The 19374-nt window shown below is 55.9% G+C and overlaps 1 protein-coding gene across 1 annotated transcript; it reads right to left on the bottom strand.

The window, feature by feature from the left end:
• Positions 1–1098: 1098 nt before the first annotated feature.
• Positions 1099–3228, bottom strand: LOC118601747 (cuticle collagen 1-like). The gene is made up of 2 exons (XM_036219686.1): positions 2967–3228; positions 1099–2557 (listed from the first exon to the last, which is right to left on the bottom strand). Exons 1-2 carry the CDS (start codon positions 3190–3192, stop codon positions 2274–2276), a joined length of 510 nt encoding a protein of 169 aa, XP_036075579.1. The 5' UTR covers positions 3193–3228; the 3' UTR covers positions 1099–2273.
• Positions 3229–19374: the final 16146 nt, after the last annotated feature.

The following is a 19374-nucleotide window of genomic DNA, read 5'->3' as shown; positions in this document are numbered from 1 at the left end:
GATAAGTAAAACCATCCCATCATTTCTTAGATATTTAGCATTCCAAAGAACAGAAAAAAAAAAAAAAAAAAAAAGGCTTCTCCTCGCCCTTCCCAGGGCTGTATGTGTCTCTCTCTCTCTCTCTCTCTCTCTCTCTCTCTCTCTCTCTCTCTCTCTCTCTCTCTCTCTCTCTCTCTCGCCATCCAGGGTCCTGACCTCAGAGCTGGCTTCGGTTGTGGGAGGTTTTGTGAACCCATCTGCAGGGATGGTGAGTCACGGAGTCATAAAGGAGAATGTCTCCCGGCTAACGTCACACCAGAGCAGAGAGCGTTCCAGCGAAGCTGGCTGCTGACCTGGCCGCCCCTGAGGGGAGAAGGCAGCAGACGTGGGAGGTGGAGGGCCCGCTCCACACAGACGGTCACCCCATGATGACCTCACCTGACAACCAGTGACTCACGCCCACTGCTCCCGCCTCCTGGCCAGATCTTGCTCATTTGGAATACCTGAGGGGAATACCAGCCTCCTGCATTTAGCGAAAACACATGATTGTGAGCTATTTTTAAAGGTGTGATGTTTTCTTACTTTCAAGTGGAGGCAGCAACCTCTGCAAAGCCAAGAAGTGGGTCTTATGTTAACGCCGATCCTGCTTCAGCGGACACACGAGAACCCCCCTCAGAAAGAAAAAACCGAACCGAACAGGCAGGGGTACGACGGTGCCCTCTTTTTTTTCTTCATCGTAGTAAAATATACATAAAATAAAATGGATCCTTTTAACCGTCTTTAAGTGTACAGCTCAGCAGCATTAAATCTAGTCACGATGTTGCACGTCCATCACCACCACGCATTTCTAGATCTTGTTCACCATCGCAGACACTCTGTACCCGTCAAGCACTAACTCCCCATCCTCCTTCCCGCCCCCCCCCAGCCCCAATAACCTCTATTCTACTTTCAGTGTCTATAAATTGGTCTGTCCTAGGGACCTCAGGTAAACGAATCAGACAAAACGTGTCCTTTTGCGACTGGCTTATCTCACTTAACATAATGTCTTCAAGGTTCATCCTTGTTGTAGTTTGTATCAGAATTTTACTCCTTTTTAGGGCTCAGTAATATTCCATGGTGTGTATACGCCATATTTTATTTATCCATTCATCCGTTGACGGACATTTGGGTTGTTTCCGCTTTGGGCTTTGTGCGTGATTAAAGACTGTTTTCTTTAGCCGTTAAAAAGTCCTCTCTTCCTGGAGTTCACCTGTACATTGCATATAAGGTAAGCAGTTCTGACGACTCCCCATAAGAGTCGTGAAGGTGACATTAAATCCTGAGCAGGAAGGTGTTTTCTAACTCTAAAATGTCCTATAAACATGTTCTCACTTTGTTTAGACTATTTGCTTAGCAACTTTTTTTTCTCAGGGAGATGAGAGGGGAACCCTATCCTAGCCTGCTTCCAAAATAATAGACATTTTAGGTGGAAATGGTCCAACCAGATGAGATTTTTGGGCGTGTTCGCACACATCGCCCTCTCGTCTTTCTCTTCAAAGCAGAACGTGTTGCCGGAATGCATACCGTGGCCAGGACGCGCATCTGTGGATGACTAAGGAGCCCTCCGTTAGCTGTGGGACACGGACGGGTCCCCTCTTTGTGCCTGCGCTGGAACCGACCTCACGGGTCGTCGAGAATGTCAGTGGCGGTGGTGATCACAGAAGGCCGAGCACAGCGCCTGGCAAGTGGTGGGTATCTGATCGATGCCAGCTGGATCGACGTTATCAGGATGCATTCCTTAGTCCTTCTTTAGGAGTGTTTCTACCCTGGCCTTCTCAATTGTTAACACATAATGAAAGATTAAATGCGTGGTCTCGGAGGAGTAAAAAAGTTTCGCATCCAGAGACCAAGGGTCACATCTGCCATTGTAACTGATGTTTTGAGAAGTTGCCTGGTGATAGTTAAGGACTCGAGTTTAGGACTCAGATCTATCTGATTTTACTTCTTGGCTGGTTTCCGATGAGCTGGGTATCGAGTTCCCTTCTCCGCAGAATAGGGTAAGACCTGCCTCCTCGTAGGGAAGGCTGAGTGGGTTCACACGGGTGCAGCCCCACATGTTAAGTGTTCGGCACCCGCCGCTGCACTGTCGGGATCATCCCTCCCCCTGCCTGGCACATCCTCGGTGCTCAGCCTCAGCTGGCCCAAGTGACTTAAACGTCACTCCACTAAAAGTAGATGAAGCCAGGAAATGGTCGGAAGAGAATCGCAGGAAACCGCTCCAGGGAAAGAAAGAAAGATGAGCAAAAGACAAACCGTTAGCGGGTTAAAAAGCCAGCCGTGGCGGGCACGTGCTCTCTGGGGGCTTCCATACTTTGCAGGTTTTTTCCAAGACCCTGGGGTGAGGGTGCTTTAGGACCTCGATGATCCTGGGCCATAAGGTCGGTGGCTGGGCAGGGTGTCCCCGGGGAAGGGTCTTCTTGGGCCTTCGCCCTAGCGCCTGTGGCTTCCGGAGTGAGCGGAGTTCTGGTCACTTCTGAGGGCAGGCTGGCCTCATCCAGGCTGCCAGGATGCTGTCGTCGCCATGACAACAGGGGTGAACCTGGAGGCATTGGGGGCCAGTGGCGTCATCCTCTGGCTCCGCAAGTCCCCGCCCCCGGCCGCGCCAGGCCTCCCCCCCCCCCCCCCCCCCCCCCCCCGCCCCGCGGTGGGCTTGGCCTGCAGCCTGCAGCCCTGCACGCAGGCGGGTGGTCCTGGTCCCCTCCCGGCCACCACACCCGGCTCCCCCCGGGCGGGGTCCCCGGCTCCCCGGGGGAGCTCCCGGGTGGGTCCTCACCAAAAGGCACAGCGGGAAAGAAACGTCTTTGCCCAAACCGGTTCTTCCCTGTGCCCTTCCCAGACCGGACCGCGCGGGAGGGTCCGAGCACCCGGACCCGACCACATTCGGGGTAACGCGAAGGCCCTCGGGCTCCCCGCCGCTCCCCGGGGCCGGCACAGGTCGCCCGGGATACCTGGTGTCGCCGGTGCCCCGGAACCGCCCGGATCACGGATCACGAGGGAGCCTGCGCCTGGCGCGGGTGGCGGCGAAGGGCCTCGGGGGTCCGGCCAGGGCGGGTCTCCATCGCCCTCTGCTGGGCAAACGACAGACTTGCTCGGAAGGTCCCGCTGGGACCTCCCGATGTTGGCGGGTGAGGCGGGACGGGGGCCCGAGGCGGGGGCTGCAGTCCTGGAGATCATCCTGCAGGCCGCCGGCTCAGAGACGCCAAGGCACCTGTCCGGAGTCCCGCAGCTACCCTAGGACCAAGTCGAGAGCAGAAACGGGGGTGACAGCTTCCCTACACGACCTCCGCGCTGCGGGGCGCGAGGCGTTCCCGCAGCAGGCTCCTGTCCCCGGGGTCCGCGTGGCCCGCGCCCGCGGTCGGGCCTTTGTCCACCGCCGCGCCCCACGGCCACTTCTCACCGCCACCCAGTCCCGACCCTGAGCCTTCCAGGGGCGACACGAAGTCAAAACTATTCACAGCCGTTCTGAGGGGGTAGCTGCCTTTTTCATTACTCCTCTCCGGCGTGCGCACAGACCACGCGACTGGCGAGGCCGCGCCAGGCTGAACGCAGAAGGCGCCGGGGCGTCCAGCTGTCTGCTATTAAAACCGGCATTTAAAGAGAGTCGCAAAAATGTCAAACGATGCCACTCTTACCATTAACTTTGCTTTAGAAAAGGCAGCTCCTTTCATAAAATGTGCGTTAACATGTATCGTTGCCTATTTTAAAGTGAATTAACAATATTTCAAAAGTTCGCTCGCTTTAACTTCTAATACGGCACATACTGATAGATGTAACCCCCAGACACGAGCTCGTCGGGGTCCCCGACAACCCTCAAGAGGTAAATGGTCCTGGGACGAAAAACTCTGAGCACAGCGGCTCTAGGCAAAGCAGCTCTTCCTGGCCACAGTCACCTCGCTCTCTTCTGTTCAATCCACAGTCCTCCTCGCCAAAGAAATGGCCTTCTTTATTTACATAAATGTGAGTCAACTGGGGATCTTGTTGAGATGCAGATTTGAATTGGGTAGGTCTGGGGTGGGGCTAAGAGACCGCACTGAGCAGGCCCCCAAGCCCTGCGGATGCCGCTGGCCTGGCCGGGTCCAGGGGCCGCGCACTCTGAGAGCCTCAGCCCCCTTCAGCCGTGCCTTGCCAGGGACCCATCTGTTGAAAACAAACCAGGCGGTTGCCAGCGTCCGCGGGGAGAGAGGATGTTTACGCAGGTAGGACCAGCTCCTCTCTGCTTGGGGGCAAAGGACCCTTGGAAGGCATGGGGGGTTGGAGAATTTGCAAACTAGGAGAGGTAGAAAAACAGGTGTCAGGGTTTCGGGGGGAACTGGGGCTGCCTTTGCACATGTGCATTGAGCTTCGAACAGTAAACGAAAGAGCAATTCAGCTGGTGAGCGTTCAGTCAGCGGCCCCGGGGGCAGCGCCACCGCTGAAAGCCGCGCAGACGGTGGCATTATGCTTCTTCAGCTCCGGTTCTGGAATCGTCCTCACATCCCAAAGCGCAGGGTAGAGAGCTGAACCGTGGGAACTTCGGTCGTCTTGAATAAACCTTCGCTTGGAGAGGGGGAAGGATTCTCAGTACGCCGCGTAACATGCTTGCATTGGGGTGGAAAATATATTTAAAACCAAACTGCGTGTAACTGCTCCTTCTGTCTAATTTGGGGTGGAAGTAGAATTCACATCAGTGGAAAAATCGATCTCTATGCTGAGTCTTTCCACTTTCAGAAGGGAAGAAAGACGATTGACGTAAAAGCTCTCCACTAGTTGGGTCACGCCGCCAGAGGAGGGCTTACTAACGCACAAGCTCCCAGAGGCCAGATGAGTCACACCTGCCCGGAGCCAGGTGGGACCTGGTCAAGAGGGGTGGCCGTGCTCGCCTGAGGGGCAGCCATTGCTTCACTCCAGCTTGTCGCTGCCACCTGTGACTGAGGACCCCTCATTGTCGAATCTTCCCATTTCTTGGAGAGAAGCTCGAAACCAGGGTTCTGTGTGAAATGTATCTGCCATTTTTACATTCAAGGAAGAAAATAAAATTAAACACATAATCAAACAAATTTTGGGGGCTGGGCCAAACCGAGCACCTCCTCCAGCTCTGAGATGAACGAAACGGGGGTCCGGGTCTTGTGGGGCCTGATCGTGGGGCGGCTTCTCTCTCTCTGGTTGAGCACAGAGCCCCAGGGTGGAGGGCATGGGGTGGTACTTGCGGAAAGGGAGCTGAGTGGACAGAAGTTACCAGCTGTCTGGGGCAAGTGTACCTGGGATAAAAGCTGAGAACACAGAGCCCCAGGAACTGCCAGGCAGCCCCAACTCACCTGGATGGGGGAGGCGGGGCCTCCGCTCACTCTCGCGTCCAGGGAGCAGGCGGCACCCCAGTCGGGGGCCAAACCTGGTGCCGCTGTTCACCTTCTGTGTGATCTGGGTGAAGTCGGTAGCCTCTCTGGGCCGCGGCCTCCTTTTAAGAGGGGTCATAATAACGTCTGTCACCTCCCTGCGAGGGTCCCGCGAGGGGCAGCTGAGGCGCTATGTGAGGAAGGCTTTGTGAGGAGAGAACCAGAGGCGCACGAGGGCTTGGTGACAGGATGCTCAGCTGGTCTGAGTGACGCGGCTGCTCATCTGATTAAAACGTCATAATGATGGAATAGCGCGATCCCCATGATACAGGAGAATTTAGCCGGCAATTGGGAGCCGGGTCTGAATGACCCTAAGTATTATATTCTCAACTACTACGTGACTTGTTATTTTAATAAGCATTCTTGACACTACACTGGCTGCGTATTGGAGCGTATTAATGTGTGCTTCTTTCCCTTCATAACGCGTTAGTATTAGTGGGTGCTACGTACCAGGATTGTGATGGACCATCTTGGCCACTCACTGAAACACAGATCTAGTGAAAACCTGTGAAGGGCGAGGCTTGGTGCTGCGTATTAGGAACCCACCGTGAACGAGAGGGTCTCTCGCCATGATGAACTTACAAGGTAACAGGGGAGAGAACGTATTAGTTAGATCGTTACAGTACCAGGTGCCGAAGGGAGGCCTCGGGTCTGCGGGAGGAGGGGGCATCCTCGGTCCGGCGAGCCAGGAAGCGTTAGCCGAGGGGTGACACGGGGCGAGCCATGTCCCAGGCAGCGGCAACAAGAGCCGGTGAGGACGCCGGGAGGTGAGGGAGTGCGGGCAGCGCCGGAGGGAGCGAATGACGTTCGGTGGCCCAACGGGGGGGTCGAGGGACCAGGGGTGAGAAAGGGTGCCCAGGAGGGGGTCGGGCACAGCTCACACAGGTCCTGGCGAGTCGTGTCAACGCACAGAGAGCTAGATCTATATATGCGACGCACAGATATGTGCCTTTGTTTCCACGGTTTAATTTAAAAGACAAACCAAGTCTCTGGCTGGGCCAGCCTGAAGAGGCCCGATCCCGGCTGATCTCCAAAGCTAAGCAGGGTCGGGCCTGGTTAGTGCTTGGATGGGAGACCACTTAGGAAGACCCGGTGCTGTAGGCATGAAAAATAAAACAATAAGGGATCGTAAGCTGGCAAGTTCCTTGCAATCTGTGAGGTCAACCAAGGCCTGCCTCGCCTTAAAATAAAATAAAATAAAATAAAGTAAAGTAAAGTAAAGTAAAATAAAAAAATAAAATAAAATAAAATAAAAAAGACAAACCAGAATCTTGCCTAATGCTGTGTTTACACCTTGATGGATTGAGATATAATTGACATGCGATAAACTACGTGCGTCTAGAGTGTGCCGTGTGATGAGCTTTGACACCATCGAGAGAACGAATTCCGTCACCCCCGAGGTTCCTCGTGCGTCACGAGCCCCGTCCTGCCCCTCCCCCACCCTGGCAGCCTCTGGTCTGCTTTCTGTCACTCTCTCGGTCTGAATGTCGAGAATTCTGTCAGCGGAATGTATCATGTCAATGAAATCACACAGCATGTCCACTTTGACCTAGTTTCTCTCACTCGGCGCAACTATTGGGAGATTCTTCCTTGTTTCAGTAATAACAGTTTGTTCCTTTCCGTTGCTGGTTGCTGAGTCGGACTGCTTTGAAATCTGCCGTTTTCACTTAACATGTCAGAAAGGTCACATTGCCGGAGTTCAACTATGAGCAACTGCCTCCTACAAGTGGAGAACCCTGGGCAAAGACGCTTCCGCCTGTCCCTGGTCCGCCCGGCCCGCGACGATCATGCCTACTAAAAAAATGAGACCACAGCGGTGCCCGCTGGGACCTGCTGCGTGGGCAAGGTGGCTCATGCGCCTGTGCTTAGTAATTGCTCAATAAAAGGCATCGGGCCTGTTATTGCTATTGTTACTGTTATGGTTCACACCTGGAGCATTTTAAGAACCCATCAGACACAGCCGTGGAACCCTGAGATGATCTTGAATGACGCCATAAAACAGGGAACAGAGACCAAGTCTCCTCTCTGGTGACAGACACCTCAGGCTCCCGGGTGGGACGAAACCGGTTCCTTCGGCGCTTTGCTCCTCAGTCTCTCCCTCGAGCACAGAGGCCCCCGGCAGCGGGGTTCGCGTCGGGTAAGAACTGAAAGAGTCTCGACAGGCGGGAGAGAGGGAAGCTGGGCGGACTGCACCGCGTTCGGTCACGCAGACGCTCACGCCTCGTCGTCCTGGCCCCGGAGACCTGTGTCTTCCTGGATGCTCACTTGAATGACAGACGGAATCACCTGTGAACTGCAGTGACTGCGCGATGCTCGACGGGACGTTCCTCTGAGGTTTGCCTGCCAAGGAGCTGTCCGCCGTGTGTCCCAGCCACGGCGGTGTGAATTTCGCAAAAAAATTATCTGCCTCGATGCTACCTCCCCTCAGAGCACCTGAGTTTTGCCCTCTCCAGGGGCGAGATGCTCCGTAGCAGAGACAGCCTTGTCTTCGGATAGAAACCAGCTCTGGAGTCACGTGAGCTCTGGGTTCAAATGCCAGTCCTTCCACTGATGAGCCCTTGAACGCAAGCCAGCTACATTAACTCTTCTGGGCCTCGTCTTTCAAATGGGGCTACAAATAATCCCTCAATCCCCAGTGTGTTGTGAGGACAAAAAGAGAAAGAAGAGGTGCCTACAGCCCCAGCACGGCGCCCGGCACGGGAAATAATAGGGCCACCCAAAACCTCTGCGTGTTTTAAGTAGACGCTTTCCCTGTCTTTTGTCTTTATGTCCCGCCTTAAATCACACCTTGTGCAGAAGTCTGCCTATTTCAGGCATCTCACCAGCTGGACATGAGGTCCCAGAAGGAACTGAGGCTGCATAAGCCAAGCACTAAGTGGGCCATGAAGACCGTCCTCAGGCAGGGCTGTCGTGGGGAAGGCGTGCTTCATGAGCCCTGTTGCACCCCAGAGGGCTGTGACCGGTGGGTGAGCGTCACCAGGAGGCCGAGGAGGAACTGTGTCGCTATCAGAGCCAGCTGCAGCAGGAAGTGGGCTCCTCGGGGCTTGTCAGCTGCCCCTGGTGGGCGTGTGCGATTGAGCCTGGCTGAGCAGGTAGCAGAGAGGCGGCCCAGGTGATTCCGGGCGTGGGAAGCGGGACCAGCTGGTCCGCTTTCAGAAGGACAGAGGGTGGGCGGGTGGACGCAGGGGGCGGGGGCAGGACCGAGGGTCTCCCGCACCGGCGGCTCCAACCGCGGTCGCTCTTCATTGTTGCATGTATTTGGGTTCCTAAAGAGTCAAAAAGAAGATTTTGCTTCTGAAAACCAAAATGCCGTGTGTGTGTGTGTGTGTGTGTGTGTGTGTGTGTGTTGTTTGTTTTTCTAAGCCACCATCCTGGATGACCTTCTGAGGCCTCTTTGAACTCTTTGAACTTGGGGGCTCTAGGTCGATGATTCAGAATTGCCTGCGGCCCTGACAAACACACCATTCGTCAGAACTCTTTTGGCTCCAAGTGTCAGGCCTTCTCTCAACTTGGCTCCGGCAGGGCCGGCAGTTAGCGACTTGAGAAACTTGCAGGGCTGTTGCGGAAGTTCCCAGAATTGGAGTGGGGGAGGTGGGGGAGCTGCCACCCACAGCCTCGGGGACTAGGAGCGGAGACTCAGTGCTGTCCCCAGGCTCCCTCTCTGTTCATCTGACCCCCCAGCTCTGCCTCTCTCATTTCTCCCTCCCCTCGGCCTCCGGCCTCCTCCGGGGCATGTGGAGGCAGCAGCCTTGGCTGTGGGGAAGAGGAAGCTTCTCCCTCTCGGCACCTGCATATGGATCCCAGGCCAGGATTATAACCAGCCCCTTTGGATCGCAACCCAGCCCCGGATGGGAGGGGAGCTGTGGTCATCAGGTTCCTCCCTACAGGTGGAGTAAAAAACGCTTGCTAGAAACCCAAAAACGGTGGCGGCCAGCCGTGGAAGCCCTTGAGGAAACACACACAGAAAACTTCAGCAGAACCTTTGACTCCCCGCCCCGCACACCACAGAGAAGGGCGTTCCGATCAGAAGAGTCCCTACTGATTATTGATTTGAGGGCAAACCTATTACATGCCTTGTTCTTTTAAAATTTTTATAACAATGATCTGAGGTGGACTAATTATCATCATCACCATCATCATCATCATCATCATCATCATCATCATCATCGTTTTACAGATGAGAAACCAAGTCTCAGAGATTAACTTCCTCAGGACCCGCAGCTAGAGACAAGCGCTGGGAGGGGCACCGGCCACGGAGCAGGTCTGTGCTCTGCATGGTCCAGGCGCAAACGGTGAGGCCAGGGCACACGCTCCGAGGCTGCTGCGAAAGGGGACCGGACGGGGAAGCAGACCCGAGTTCGAGGCACAGCTCTGCCTCTGCAGCTGGCTAGCCGTCCACCAGAAGTGTGTTTTAAAAAAAAAAACCCATAGAAACATATGGCAGCATGGTGGTTGCCAGAGGGGACAGGGTGGCGGGGGGGGGGGGCAGGGGGGCGAATAGGGGAGAAGGGGTCAGATATGGGGCGATGGGAGGAAACCAGACTTGGGATGGTGAGCATGTGACGGAGGGTATAGATGTTGTGTTACAGATTCGTACGCCTGAAACTTAGGTAGTGTTAGTGACCCCCGTTACCCCGGTACATTTAATTTTTAAAAGTGCAGATCCGACGGGGTCATTTTGATGCTTAAAATGCTCCTGTAGCCTCTAGAGAGCATCTGAATCTCCCCCTAAGGCCAGGGGCTCCCCCCGAGGAGCCCCTCCGCGCCTGCCTCTCCCCGGAGCCGCTGGGCACCTCTGTTCCCCTCACGACACCGACAGCGTCTCGCGGGTCTCGGGCTTCGTTCGCAAATGCCGCCCCCGGCTTCGCAATAGCTGTGCCCTCCTCCCACTTTGAGCCAGCACCTACATTGCGGCTTTGACACATCACCTCCTCCATGAAGGCCTCCCTGATAGCCTCCGATAAACAGCCTCAACCACACCTACTCCATCTGCAGAGCGCCTCTCAGTGAAAAGGCATGATCCTGTTTTGGCTGGCCACCGGGCTGTAGCCCCGTGAGGGATCAGGGATCCCTGCTGCCAAGTTCATCTGTACCCACAAACCCAGAGGGATCCCCAGGAAGTATTTACGGAAGGGCTCAGTGAAAGGCTGAGCACCCACTCCGGGCCTCCCCCTCCCAGTGGGAAATGTCAGGTTGCGTAGGTGTCAAATTCTGTGACTTCAGGAGCACCTGGGTAAAGAGGGAGTCTGTCAGTGGGTGGAATTTGGTTAAATCCCAGAGGGCGTTGCATTTTATTTGAAGCCTGTGAAAGAAAAGGCTAGCCGGGCCATCTGGGCGGGTGGCGGGTGAACGCGGAATGGAAAAGCGGCCCTGCCTGCGACGCCACGCGCCTTCTCAGAAGAAGGCTGTCTGTCACCCGGCTTCTCTCTCTGGCTCCGGCATATGCTTCCATCCCTCGCTCCGGAACATGCCTGGTATTCGGGGTTTGCTGCCATGTGAGGGGAGCTGCCGTGGGAACAGAAAACGGCTTCATGAGAGCGATGAGCGGCAGGACGAGTTTGGCAGGGCCTGCAGGCCCGGGGCCCTTGCCCGGGGTGTCGCGGGGTGTCACGGGGTGTCACGGGCTCGGCTCTGCACACTGGGGCCTCAGAGCCAGGCGGCAGCTTCGGCCGTGTGGCAGAGGGACAGGGTCCGCTCAGCCGTCACCAAGAGCCTGCGTCTGCTGTGCGTGTGAGAGTGGGCCTCGGCTCGTCTGCCCGGCAGGCTCTGGAGCAGAGCTGCGTTCGAATCCCGCCTCTGCCCCTCGCCAGCTGTGCGCTCGTGGGCAGGCTGCCGCGTCTTTTGGGTTCTGCCCCTTACAGACATTTTCAGGCCTCCGTTAACTCTGGCAAAATTAGAGAGTAGGCTTTGATGATCTGCATATCATCTCTTTTCGCTGGAAGACGCTATAATCCTGGGCATTGCTACACCAAAACGAATTCCGCCTGAACTTCAAAGGAACTCGCATTCGCACGGGCCTGCCTTTTCCCAGACGACATTGACCTCGATGAGTAATTTCCCGGGACGAGTTCTTAGGAAGCAAAGACCGTGGTTTGCTCATTACTCACCACGCCAAGCACTGCCCTAACCCTGAGCAGAGATGACTTCATCTGGCTTTCTTGGCATTTCCGAGACCTCGCGCGGTGTGCAGAGCGGCGACCCACCAACGCCGTCCACGACTCACTCGCTGCTGCTCCCCGGAAACTGGCTGCGCTCGGCTGGCGGAGGGGAATCGAGGCTGAGATGGAACCATGGTTGCTCGTCAGCTGACCTCGAGAAGGGAGATGACCCCGGACGCCCCCCACCCCTCCGGGATGACAGAGGTCCTCGAATATGAAGGAGCGAGACAGGAGGTCTGCGTAATGCGACGACGCTGGATGTAAAAAATGGAGAGGGGCCACGCCCCCAAGGATCGCAGGTGGCCTCTGGAGCCAGAAACGGTCTCCCCGGAGGCCCCCAGAGGGACCGCCGCACCGCGCACACCCAGAATTTCTCCCGCTGAGACTAAGTTCGAGTTTCATTCCTCCAAAACTACGAAACATTCGTGGGTTTTTTTAAATTGAGATATCATTGGTATAGAACATCACATTCATTTCAGCGGTACGACATGATTCAGTATTTGCAGATTCTGCCAAATGATTACCACGATAAGTCGCATTACCGTCCGTCACCATACAAGGCCGTAAAACTTTCTGTTTGCGCGTCCTGAGAACCGTTAAGATTTACTCTCTCGGCAACTTTCAGACACGCGACGCAGTATCGTTACCTGTCGTCGCCATGCCGTGCCTTCCCCTCCAAGACATGCACGTCATTGCTGGACGTTATCGCCCTTCGCCCGCGTCGCCCGGCCCCCACCCGCCCTCCCCCTCTGGGGACCGCCGCTCTGCTCCCTGCCTCCGAGTTTTGTTTTGTTTCTCGGATTCCGCGTATAAGTGAAATCATACGGTATCGGCCTTTCTCCGGCTCGTTTCTCTTCGCATCATGCTCTCGAGTTCCCTCCACGTTGTCGCAAGTGGCAAAATTTCCTTCTTTTTTTTGTGTGTGGCTGAGTGATATTCCATCGTGTGTATATGGACAACATCGTCTGCATCCAGTCGTCCATTGGCGGGCGCCGAGGTTGCTACCGTGGCTCGGCCACTGTAAATAATGCCGCAGCGCGCATAGGTGCCCCCGTGTCTTGTGTGTTGTGCTAAGCCGCGAACCCTGTGGTCGCTTGCTGCAATAGCGATAGGTGACTAACGTAGGTGGGAGCTTTAAACCTAGTTCGCCGAGGAGGACGCAGTCAGAGAAAACTTCGGTGACTTGCCCAAGCTGTCATTTTAGTGACAGCTACTAAATGGCAAAGTCAGAATTTCCACTTGAGTAGATTTGGCTCGAAAGCCCATGCTCCTAGCCACTTCACCTTGAACTTATAAGGGAGGGGTTCCCGTACCGTTTCACAGGTGAGAAACGAGGCGTGAGCTACACGTAAGTCCATCTGCCTCCGAAGTTCTGCTTATGACACTGGCCCGGCTGTTCAGCTATCTAGTACAATTTCAGAGTGGAATGTCAGGGTTCGGTTTTTTTTTTGTTTGTTTGTTTTTTAAAGTCCTTTGGGGAAAGCAGAGGAGGAAGAGGTGGATCCAGCTTTTAGTTAATCAACCGTTAGCCCTGGTACAAATAGCATTTCCGTGCTCGAACTGGCTAATCGCCGAATTCCCTTACTGATGTCAACCCGAGATCCCTTTTAAACGAGGGACAGTGCCCACTTTGTGGCAAGGGAAAAAGAGCAGGTGTGTGAATCGGCGACTTTACCGGGGACTAAATTCACCTAGGAAAGGAATGCGGCCTGCTGGTCTCTGAAGCGCCTGCCCTGACGCAGGTCTGCTGTGACTCTCCGCCCCCCACTTTTTGATTGGCCTCATCTCCATAAGAAACGTTGTCATTGATTTAAAGTTCAGCCCCACCCTCAGCCTTTGCTCCTAAGGTCCTAAGAGCCCAAGTCTGAGAATCCAGCAGGAGCGGGAGAGGAGGGACAAGCAGCCCTTTGGAGGGCCCCGGGGTGGAGCATGGACACACGGCAGTGACCTCCACACTGGACCCACAGCCTGCCCTGAGTGGCCTGCTGGCCAACTCCAGGCTGGGCAGCCAACTTCAAACCCCTGGCCAGGCCATAACGAGGCCTGACAGGTGATAGCGCCCTCTGGGAGGCCCCGCCGAGGGCCAGGCCCTGAGTCGCGCACGTAGCTTACCATCATCGCAGGCCTCCTCGCCGCAGCCTCACCCACAGGTGGCTTTCCCGTGGGTGAGGAAACTAGGCTCAGGGAAGCGAGGCGACCTGTCCACAGCCACAAGGAGATGGCATCTCGCAGCTGCTTGCGAACGCGACGCCTTAACTGCTCTGCCCACTTCCTCTGCTCCCTTGGAGAAGTGGGGACTTGGTTCCGATCCCTACGGAGAGCCCGCCAGGCTGTGACCACCCCGCATCGGTTCAGAGAAGTGACTTCAACCTCGCCCCAATCTTTATAACAGGGAATCGCCACATTTTAGAAAACCGCACACACGCACGCACACACGCACACACACACAGGATTACGTTTGACAGTTCGAGCTGGGTTTGAGATATGTGCGCGTGGGATTCCCCCTCTATTTGAAAAGCGTGTTCTAGAGGAGTCTTCTGCTGCTAGAAACGCACCATCCGTACTCCTGAGGTCCCTTCAGGTCAGCGTATTTAAAAAAAGAAAGACCTGAACTTGTCACTCAGCTCTCCCCGTGTGAATCATAAGAGGACTCTACGTGGGGGGACAGCCTAGTTCTAGGAACCCGTAATAGAAGCTGGATTTGTCACCTTCACGGTGCATCTCAAATCCCACTCGGGTGCTTGTTCGAGGCCCATGTGATGGTGCATCCTTGGCCCGGGGCGCGCTGAGCGCTTGGGCTGTAGGCCACCTCCGCGGACAGATGCCCAAGTCACACACACTCCTCTGTGACCAGACCCCAGGCGGAGGCCAAAGAGCCGAGAAGACTCTTCAGAGGGACGGCCTCTCCCCACTTCAAGATGTTCCTAGATCGGGGACAGTAAGCGAACGAGGGCGATAGTAGCTGACGTTCACGGGATACTTCTCCCTGATGATTCGCACCGGGGTTGCTATAGTCGCACCATTAATAACTGTAACCAGCGCAGCTCCCTGCAAGTAGCAATTGTTCTTATAGAAAGGGGCGGTGCTTAAGCAATCAGGCCACGTCTGAGTCTGACGATCGCGGTCCCCTCTTGCTGATCACGTGAGCCTGCGAAGTTACGACGTGCGACTTGCGGGGCCTCGGGTTCCCTCATCTGTAAAATGGAGGTGGTAATGGTGTCTGCCACCTGGAGCCATTGAGAGGCTGAAACAGGATCAGGTGTGGACAGCACGTGATAGCGTAGCCGATGCTCGGAGTGAGGGCTCCAGCTCCATCGGCCGGACGGTCTTCCTGGCGTGGCTCACGGCGTCCTGCCCACGGCAGGGAGGGCCGCCAGTCGGAGTTTGCGCCCCCAGCCTCCGGGTGGGAGAGAGAGGAAGACATAAATCGCTGCCCTGAGCCGGGCCTTGAAATAGGGGGAGCACGTGCCGCGAAGTGCGTGTTCGGTCAGCGGCGTAGGTGGCCTGGTTCCAGCTGGACGTCAGACTCTTCAGAGCCGAGTTTGCCTGCGGACCTGATTATCTTTCAGGGCCGGCTCGGCCACCCTGCTCTGCGACTAGGGGCCCCTTCCCCGTCCGGTCCGCTTCCTTCCCACCGGCATCTATCGGGGGCCGACGCTGCGCCAGGCACGCAGCAGCGGGTTCGGGCCGACGGCCACCACCTCCCGCCCGCCCTCGGGAGCGTCTGGTCCAGCGGGAGAGACGGACACGGATTCTCACACCGACATTCAGGGTCATCACGACAGACGCTGAGAAGGCAAGGGCCGGAGCCCGTAAGGGGGCCAGGGACGGTGGGAGGGGGCGGCCCTAGTCCTCTTTCAGGGGCAGGCTCTCTGAGGAAGTGACGTGGGAACCAGAAACGAGCCAGGCCGGGTGGGTGGCGGGGACCTCGGTGGTGGTCGGGATGTGGGCGGAGAAGCTTCGCATTTTCGAGAAACAAGGAAATGGCCAGTGTGGCTAAAGCTCAGAGCAAAGGGGAGAGTGACGGGCACAGGGCGGTGAGGGGAAGGAGCGGGCTGGCCTACTTTCCTCTGGCTGTGCACGGCGGCGGCGCCTCCAGCTCCTGGGGGGAGCGGGCGGCCCCGCCTCCCTGTCAGCCGGCAGGTCTGCAGCCCAGCCGGGCGCCCCTCCCCGCACACCGCGGTGCCCTGGCTGTGTGGCCCCTCAGCTCCACGGCCACCCAGCGCCGAGACCAGCCCTGTCCACCCTCAGAGACTCGGGCAGCTGGGCTCTGCCACTCAGGTGACCTGGCGTGCTGTCCCTGGGACTGGGGATGTAAAGAAACCGAGTCCCCACTTCCGACCCCAGCGCCGCGCCCCAGTTCCTTCCCTCGCCATTCGTCCTGGTGAGAACCGAGGCCTCCCACGGGCCCTTCCGAGTCGGCCCGTTCAGCTCGGCTTGACCCGTGGCCGCTCAGCGCCAAGGACACCGGGGTAAAGAGGGGAGCAGAGCTGCGCAGGATCCCACTCGTGAGAGGCTCGCAGGCCCCCCAGGCACCACGCTAAGCACCTCGCCTGCGGTCCGCCTCATCCCCGGAACAGCCCAAGGGGTAGGGACCGTCACCAGCGCCCACTTCATAGATGAGGAGACTGAGTCAAAGAGAAGCCAAGCAGCTGGCCCGAGGCCACGTCTCGGCAGGTGGCAAGGCCGGTCCTTCCTCCTGCGTCTCTCCCTCTCATCTCTCTCTCTCCTTCCAAACCTCCGGAGCTGTCCTTAGCTGCGATTCTCCTGCCGCAGGGCCCCGTCCTCCCGCCCTGCCCTGCGTGCGGACCGCTCTGCATGCCGCGCTCTCCTGTGGCTGCGGCTCCCCTTCCTCTTCCTGCAGGGCCCGCCGCGTCATGCAAGGCCTCTCCGTCCCTGTCGTCTGGTGGCCTCGTTTCCCTGTCACAGCACGATGTGCTTCGTGGGGCTGGAGTTTCCCTCGCTGCCTGAGATTCAGCCTGTCACTCGAAGGGGCAGGTTTTGTCTCGTCTAGAGCCGCCGTCGTTTCTTCTCAGTCTGCTCTGCTCGCCTGCCCAGCGGGGCCATGGGGTGCAGAGTAGGCGCTGGGGTGACCCAGAGAGCGAGTGCGAGACCCCAAGTTCTCCTAAGAGTCGTGACTTTCAGGAAGCATTTCTCAAAGGGGAAGGCACTCCCCCCCCCCAGGGGATGTGTCCGTGTGACAGGCTTTTGGTTCTTACAAGGACTGCAGGGGTGTTGGGCTGGCAGTGGGGACGTCTCCAGTCCTCCTGGCTCTGGGGGTCAGCGTGAGACAAGCCTGCAGGGCAAAGAGTTGTCTCGTGTCCACTCAAGGTTTGACGTGTCCCACCGAACGTTTATACAAACTCAATCCATTTTTTTATTTTTTATTTTTTGAGCACAGATTCTGATTTTTTTTCTCCATAAACACAAACCCCAGCAGGGTTCTAACAGCCACCAAGCTTCCCAGAAATGCCACTACCCTCAGAACAGAAGGAAGCCTCCAGCACTTGGCGGAGAGTTGTTCGCCATCTTGGAAAACGACGTCCTGAATCGCGGGGCCACCTGCGGGGCCTGAGTCACCAGTGCCACGTGGGCGCGGAAGTCCTTCGCCCATAGCCATTCTCGCATGGCCACTGTACGCATGCCTGTTTCGCCCGTGTCAGAAACGGCAAAGACAGAGCAAGTCACCGTGGAAGTGTCGCCTCGCTCTGCGAAACCCAGATGCGGCCGCTGAAACTCGGCGCGAAGGTCACGCGACTTACTGTCTTCTCGAACCCTCTGAACGCTTTCGTATGGGAATGTGCATTGCGCGGTGCACGCTTTCTCCCATGTGTGACATTTACAACAACGCATTGGTTTTTAGAACTTATTTGTCCATAGGTGACACTATCTGTGAATTTCGATTCGGGGCAGCAAAGGCAATGTTACAAACATATTTGTTTTAAGAAGAAGGGGTTGTGGGGGACTAAGAACTACAGTCTTAAGGAAATGAGAATCACTTTTTTTTTCACGCCAGACTTTGCATGCCAAATAAATGATAGTCCCGCCTAACCTGCCCTAGCTACCAAGGACTTATATTATTGGCCATTTTTGCTCTGAAGACTTTTGGTATTCTTTTCTTGGAATTAATTACTTTCAGAGGCTACATGGGATTTTATTTGTCCCCTCCCGAGAAATTTCTAGAATTTTGCTCCCAGAGGAAAGTTTCAATTTTTGAAAAGAACCTACGGTTTTTCAGAGCAAGTTGTCGTGAGCAAGGTGCCTGTTCAAGCTGGATGAGGAGATTCCCAGTCATGGACTCTGAGGCTGGGGGACAGGGTTGCGCTTTGTCCCTCTTTGCTTCTCCAGTGCTTCGTGCACGACACACAGTCGATGCTCCGTGTCGAGCTGAGCCAGATTTGATCAGACACGCAATGTGGGCGTGGACGAGAGCGGTGGACCGCTGCCTGTGGGTCACACTGAACTTAAATGACACAAACATGTGCTATGGTGGAAAACGGAATGTCCTCTTCCAGGTGGTTAAAGGTGGCATGTTCTGGGCGCAGTCCGCTCGGTCCACTAGGAGTGGCACGGCTGTGACCCGGGGGCAAGCCCACACCAGTGTGCTCCGGTGGAAAATTAGCCCAGCGTCCCCCTGCCCGTTCCCTGGGGCAGCCCGCTCCCCCGAGGTAGCTGTTAGGAGCAGTGGCGGGTTTGGAAAGTTCTCTCAATACAGCTAACACTGTTAGAAACATCACGAGTCTCCTTGCAGACTTAAAACGGACCCTCGGAAGGCGGACGCAGCCCACGTAGAACCACTGCGTGACCAAGTGTTTTGAGTAGTTTGGCTCGGAAGGGAATTTCAAGGAACGCCGAAGATGTTCTCAGGACAGGAGGCGAGAGGGCAATTTTCACGGAAAGGCTGCTCTGCGACACGTGAGTTCTTACGAAGGCATTTCGGACTTGGCAGAGCTGAGTTCGAACAAGAGCAAACAAGGAAGCGGCATCACCATCATTTACAACCGGGGTAGGTGTTCTGAAGGATAGACATAGCGTGATGGTTTAGAGGCTGGAAGGAGGAGGTCTTTACACTGAGTCGTCAGGAGGTGACCCCTGAATCCAGACCGGAGATCACGCAAAGGCCCTGAGGTAGCGGACGGCTTGGCGTGCTCGAGGCACGAAAGATAGTGACCCAGAAGGAGAGTCCTAGGAGGCACGGTCCGAGAGGCAGGCAGGGGCCAGGCCTTGTCGGGTCTTGGAGGTCTATAAGAACTCCATGAGAAGGAGTTTGCATCTTATTCTAAAGGAAGTGACTCGTTCTGATTTTTGTTTTAAATGACCTCTCTGGACAATGAGTTAGAGGACAAGGGTCAAAGCATGGAGACCCATTAGGGGCCACGTCCGTGGGAAGAAGTAAGCAGGTCCGAGACCCCTTTCTGAGGTCGGCCCAGCAGGATTTGCTGATGGAGCGACGCAGAGTGTGTGTGTGCATGTGTGTGTGTACATGTGTGTGTGTGTGTGTATGTATGAAAGAGACCACTAAAGCACCAATGCCCAGGGTCGGGACCTGGGTGACTTCGGGGGACAGAGAAGTGGGAGAAATGAGAAACTTTTTTGATCAAATTCATTTTGAAATGGCTCTTTGACGCCCAAGTGGGGTACCGAGCAGGCAGTTGGATAAACACAGAGTTTCAGGGACAGGTCTGTCTGGAGACGTAAATTTCAGAGTAATCATGTTTAAAGCCTAAGGAGCTGACATTGGAAGGTGGCTGTATTTTCCAATTTTTAAACATCTTTATTGCAAAGTTTCTGAGGGATAATAGGAAGAACTTTGAGAAGGAGGAGGG

This window comes from Rousettus aegyptiacus, unplaced genomic scaffold, assembly GCF_014176215.1.
Source record: "Rousettus aegyptiacus isolate mRouAeg1 unplaced genomic scaffold, mRouAeg1.p scaffold_m13_p_4, whole genome shotgun sequence".
NCBI lineage: Eukaryota > Metazoa > Chordata > Mammalia > Chiroptera > Pteropodidae > Rousettus > Rousettus aegyptiacus.
The sequence above is the reverse complement of the archived record's forward strand: the minus strand, read 5'-3'. Positions and strand labels throughout refer to the sequence as shown.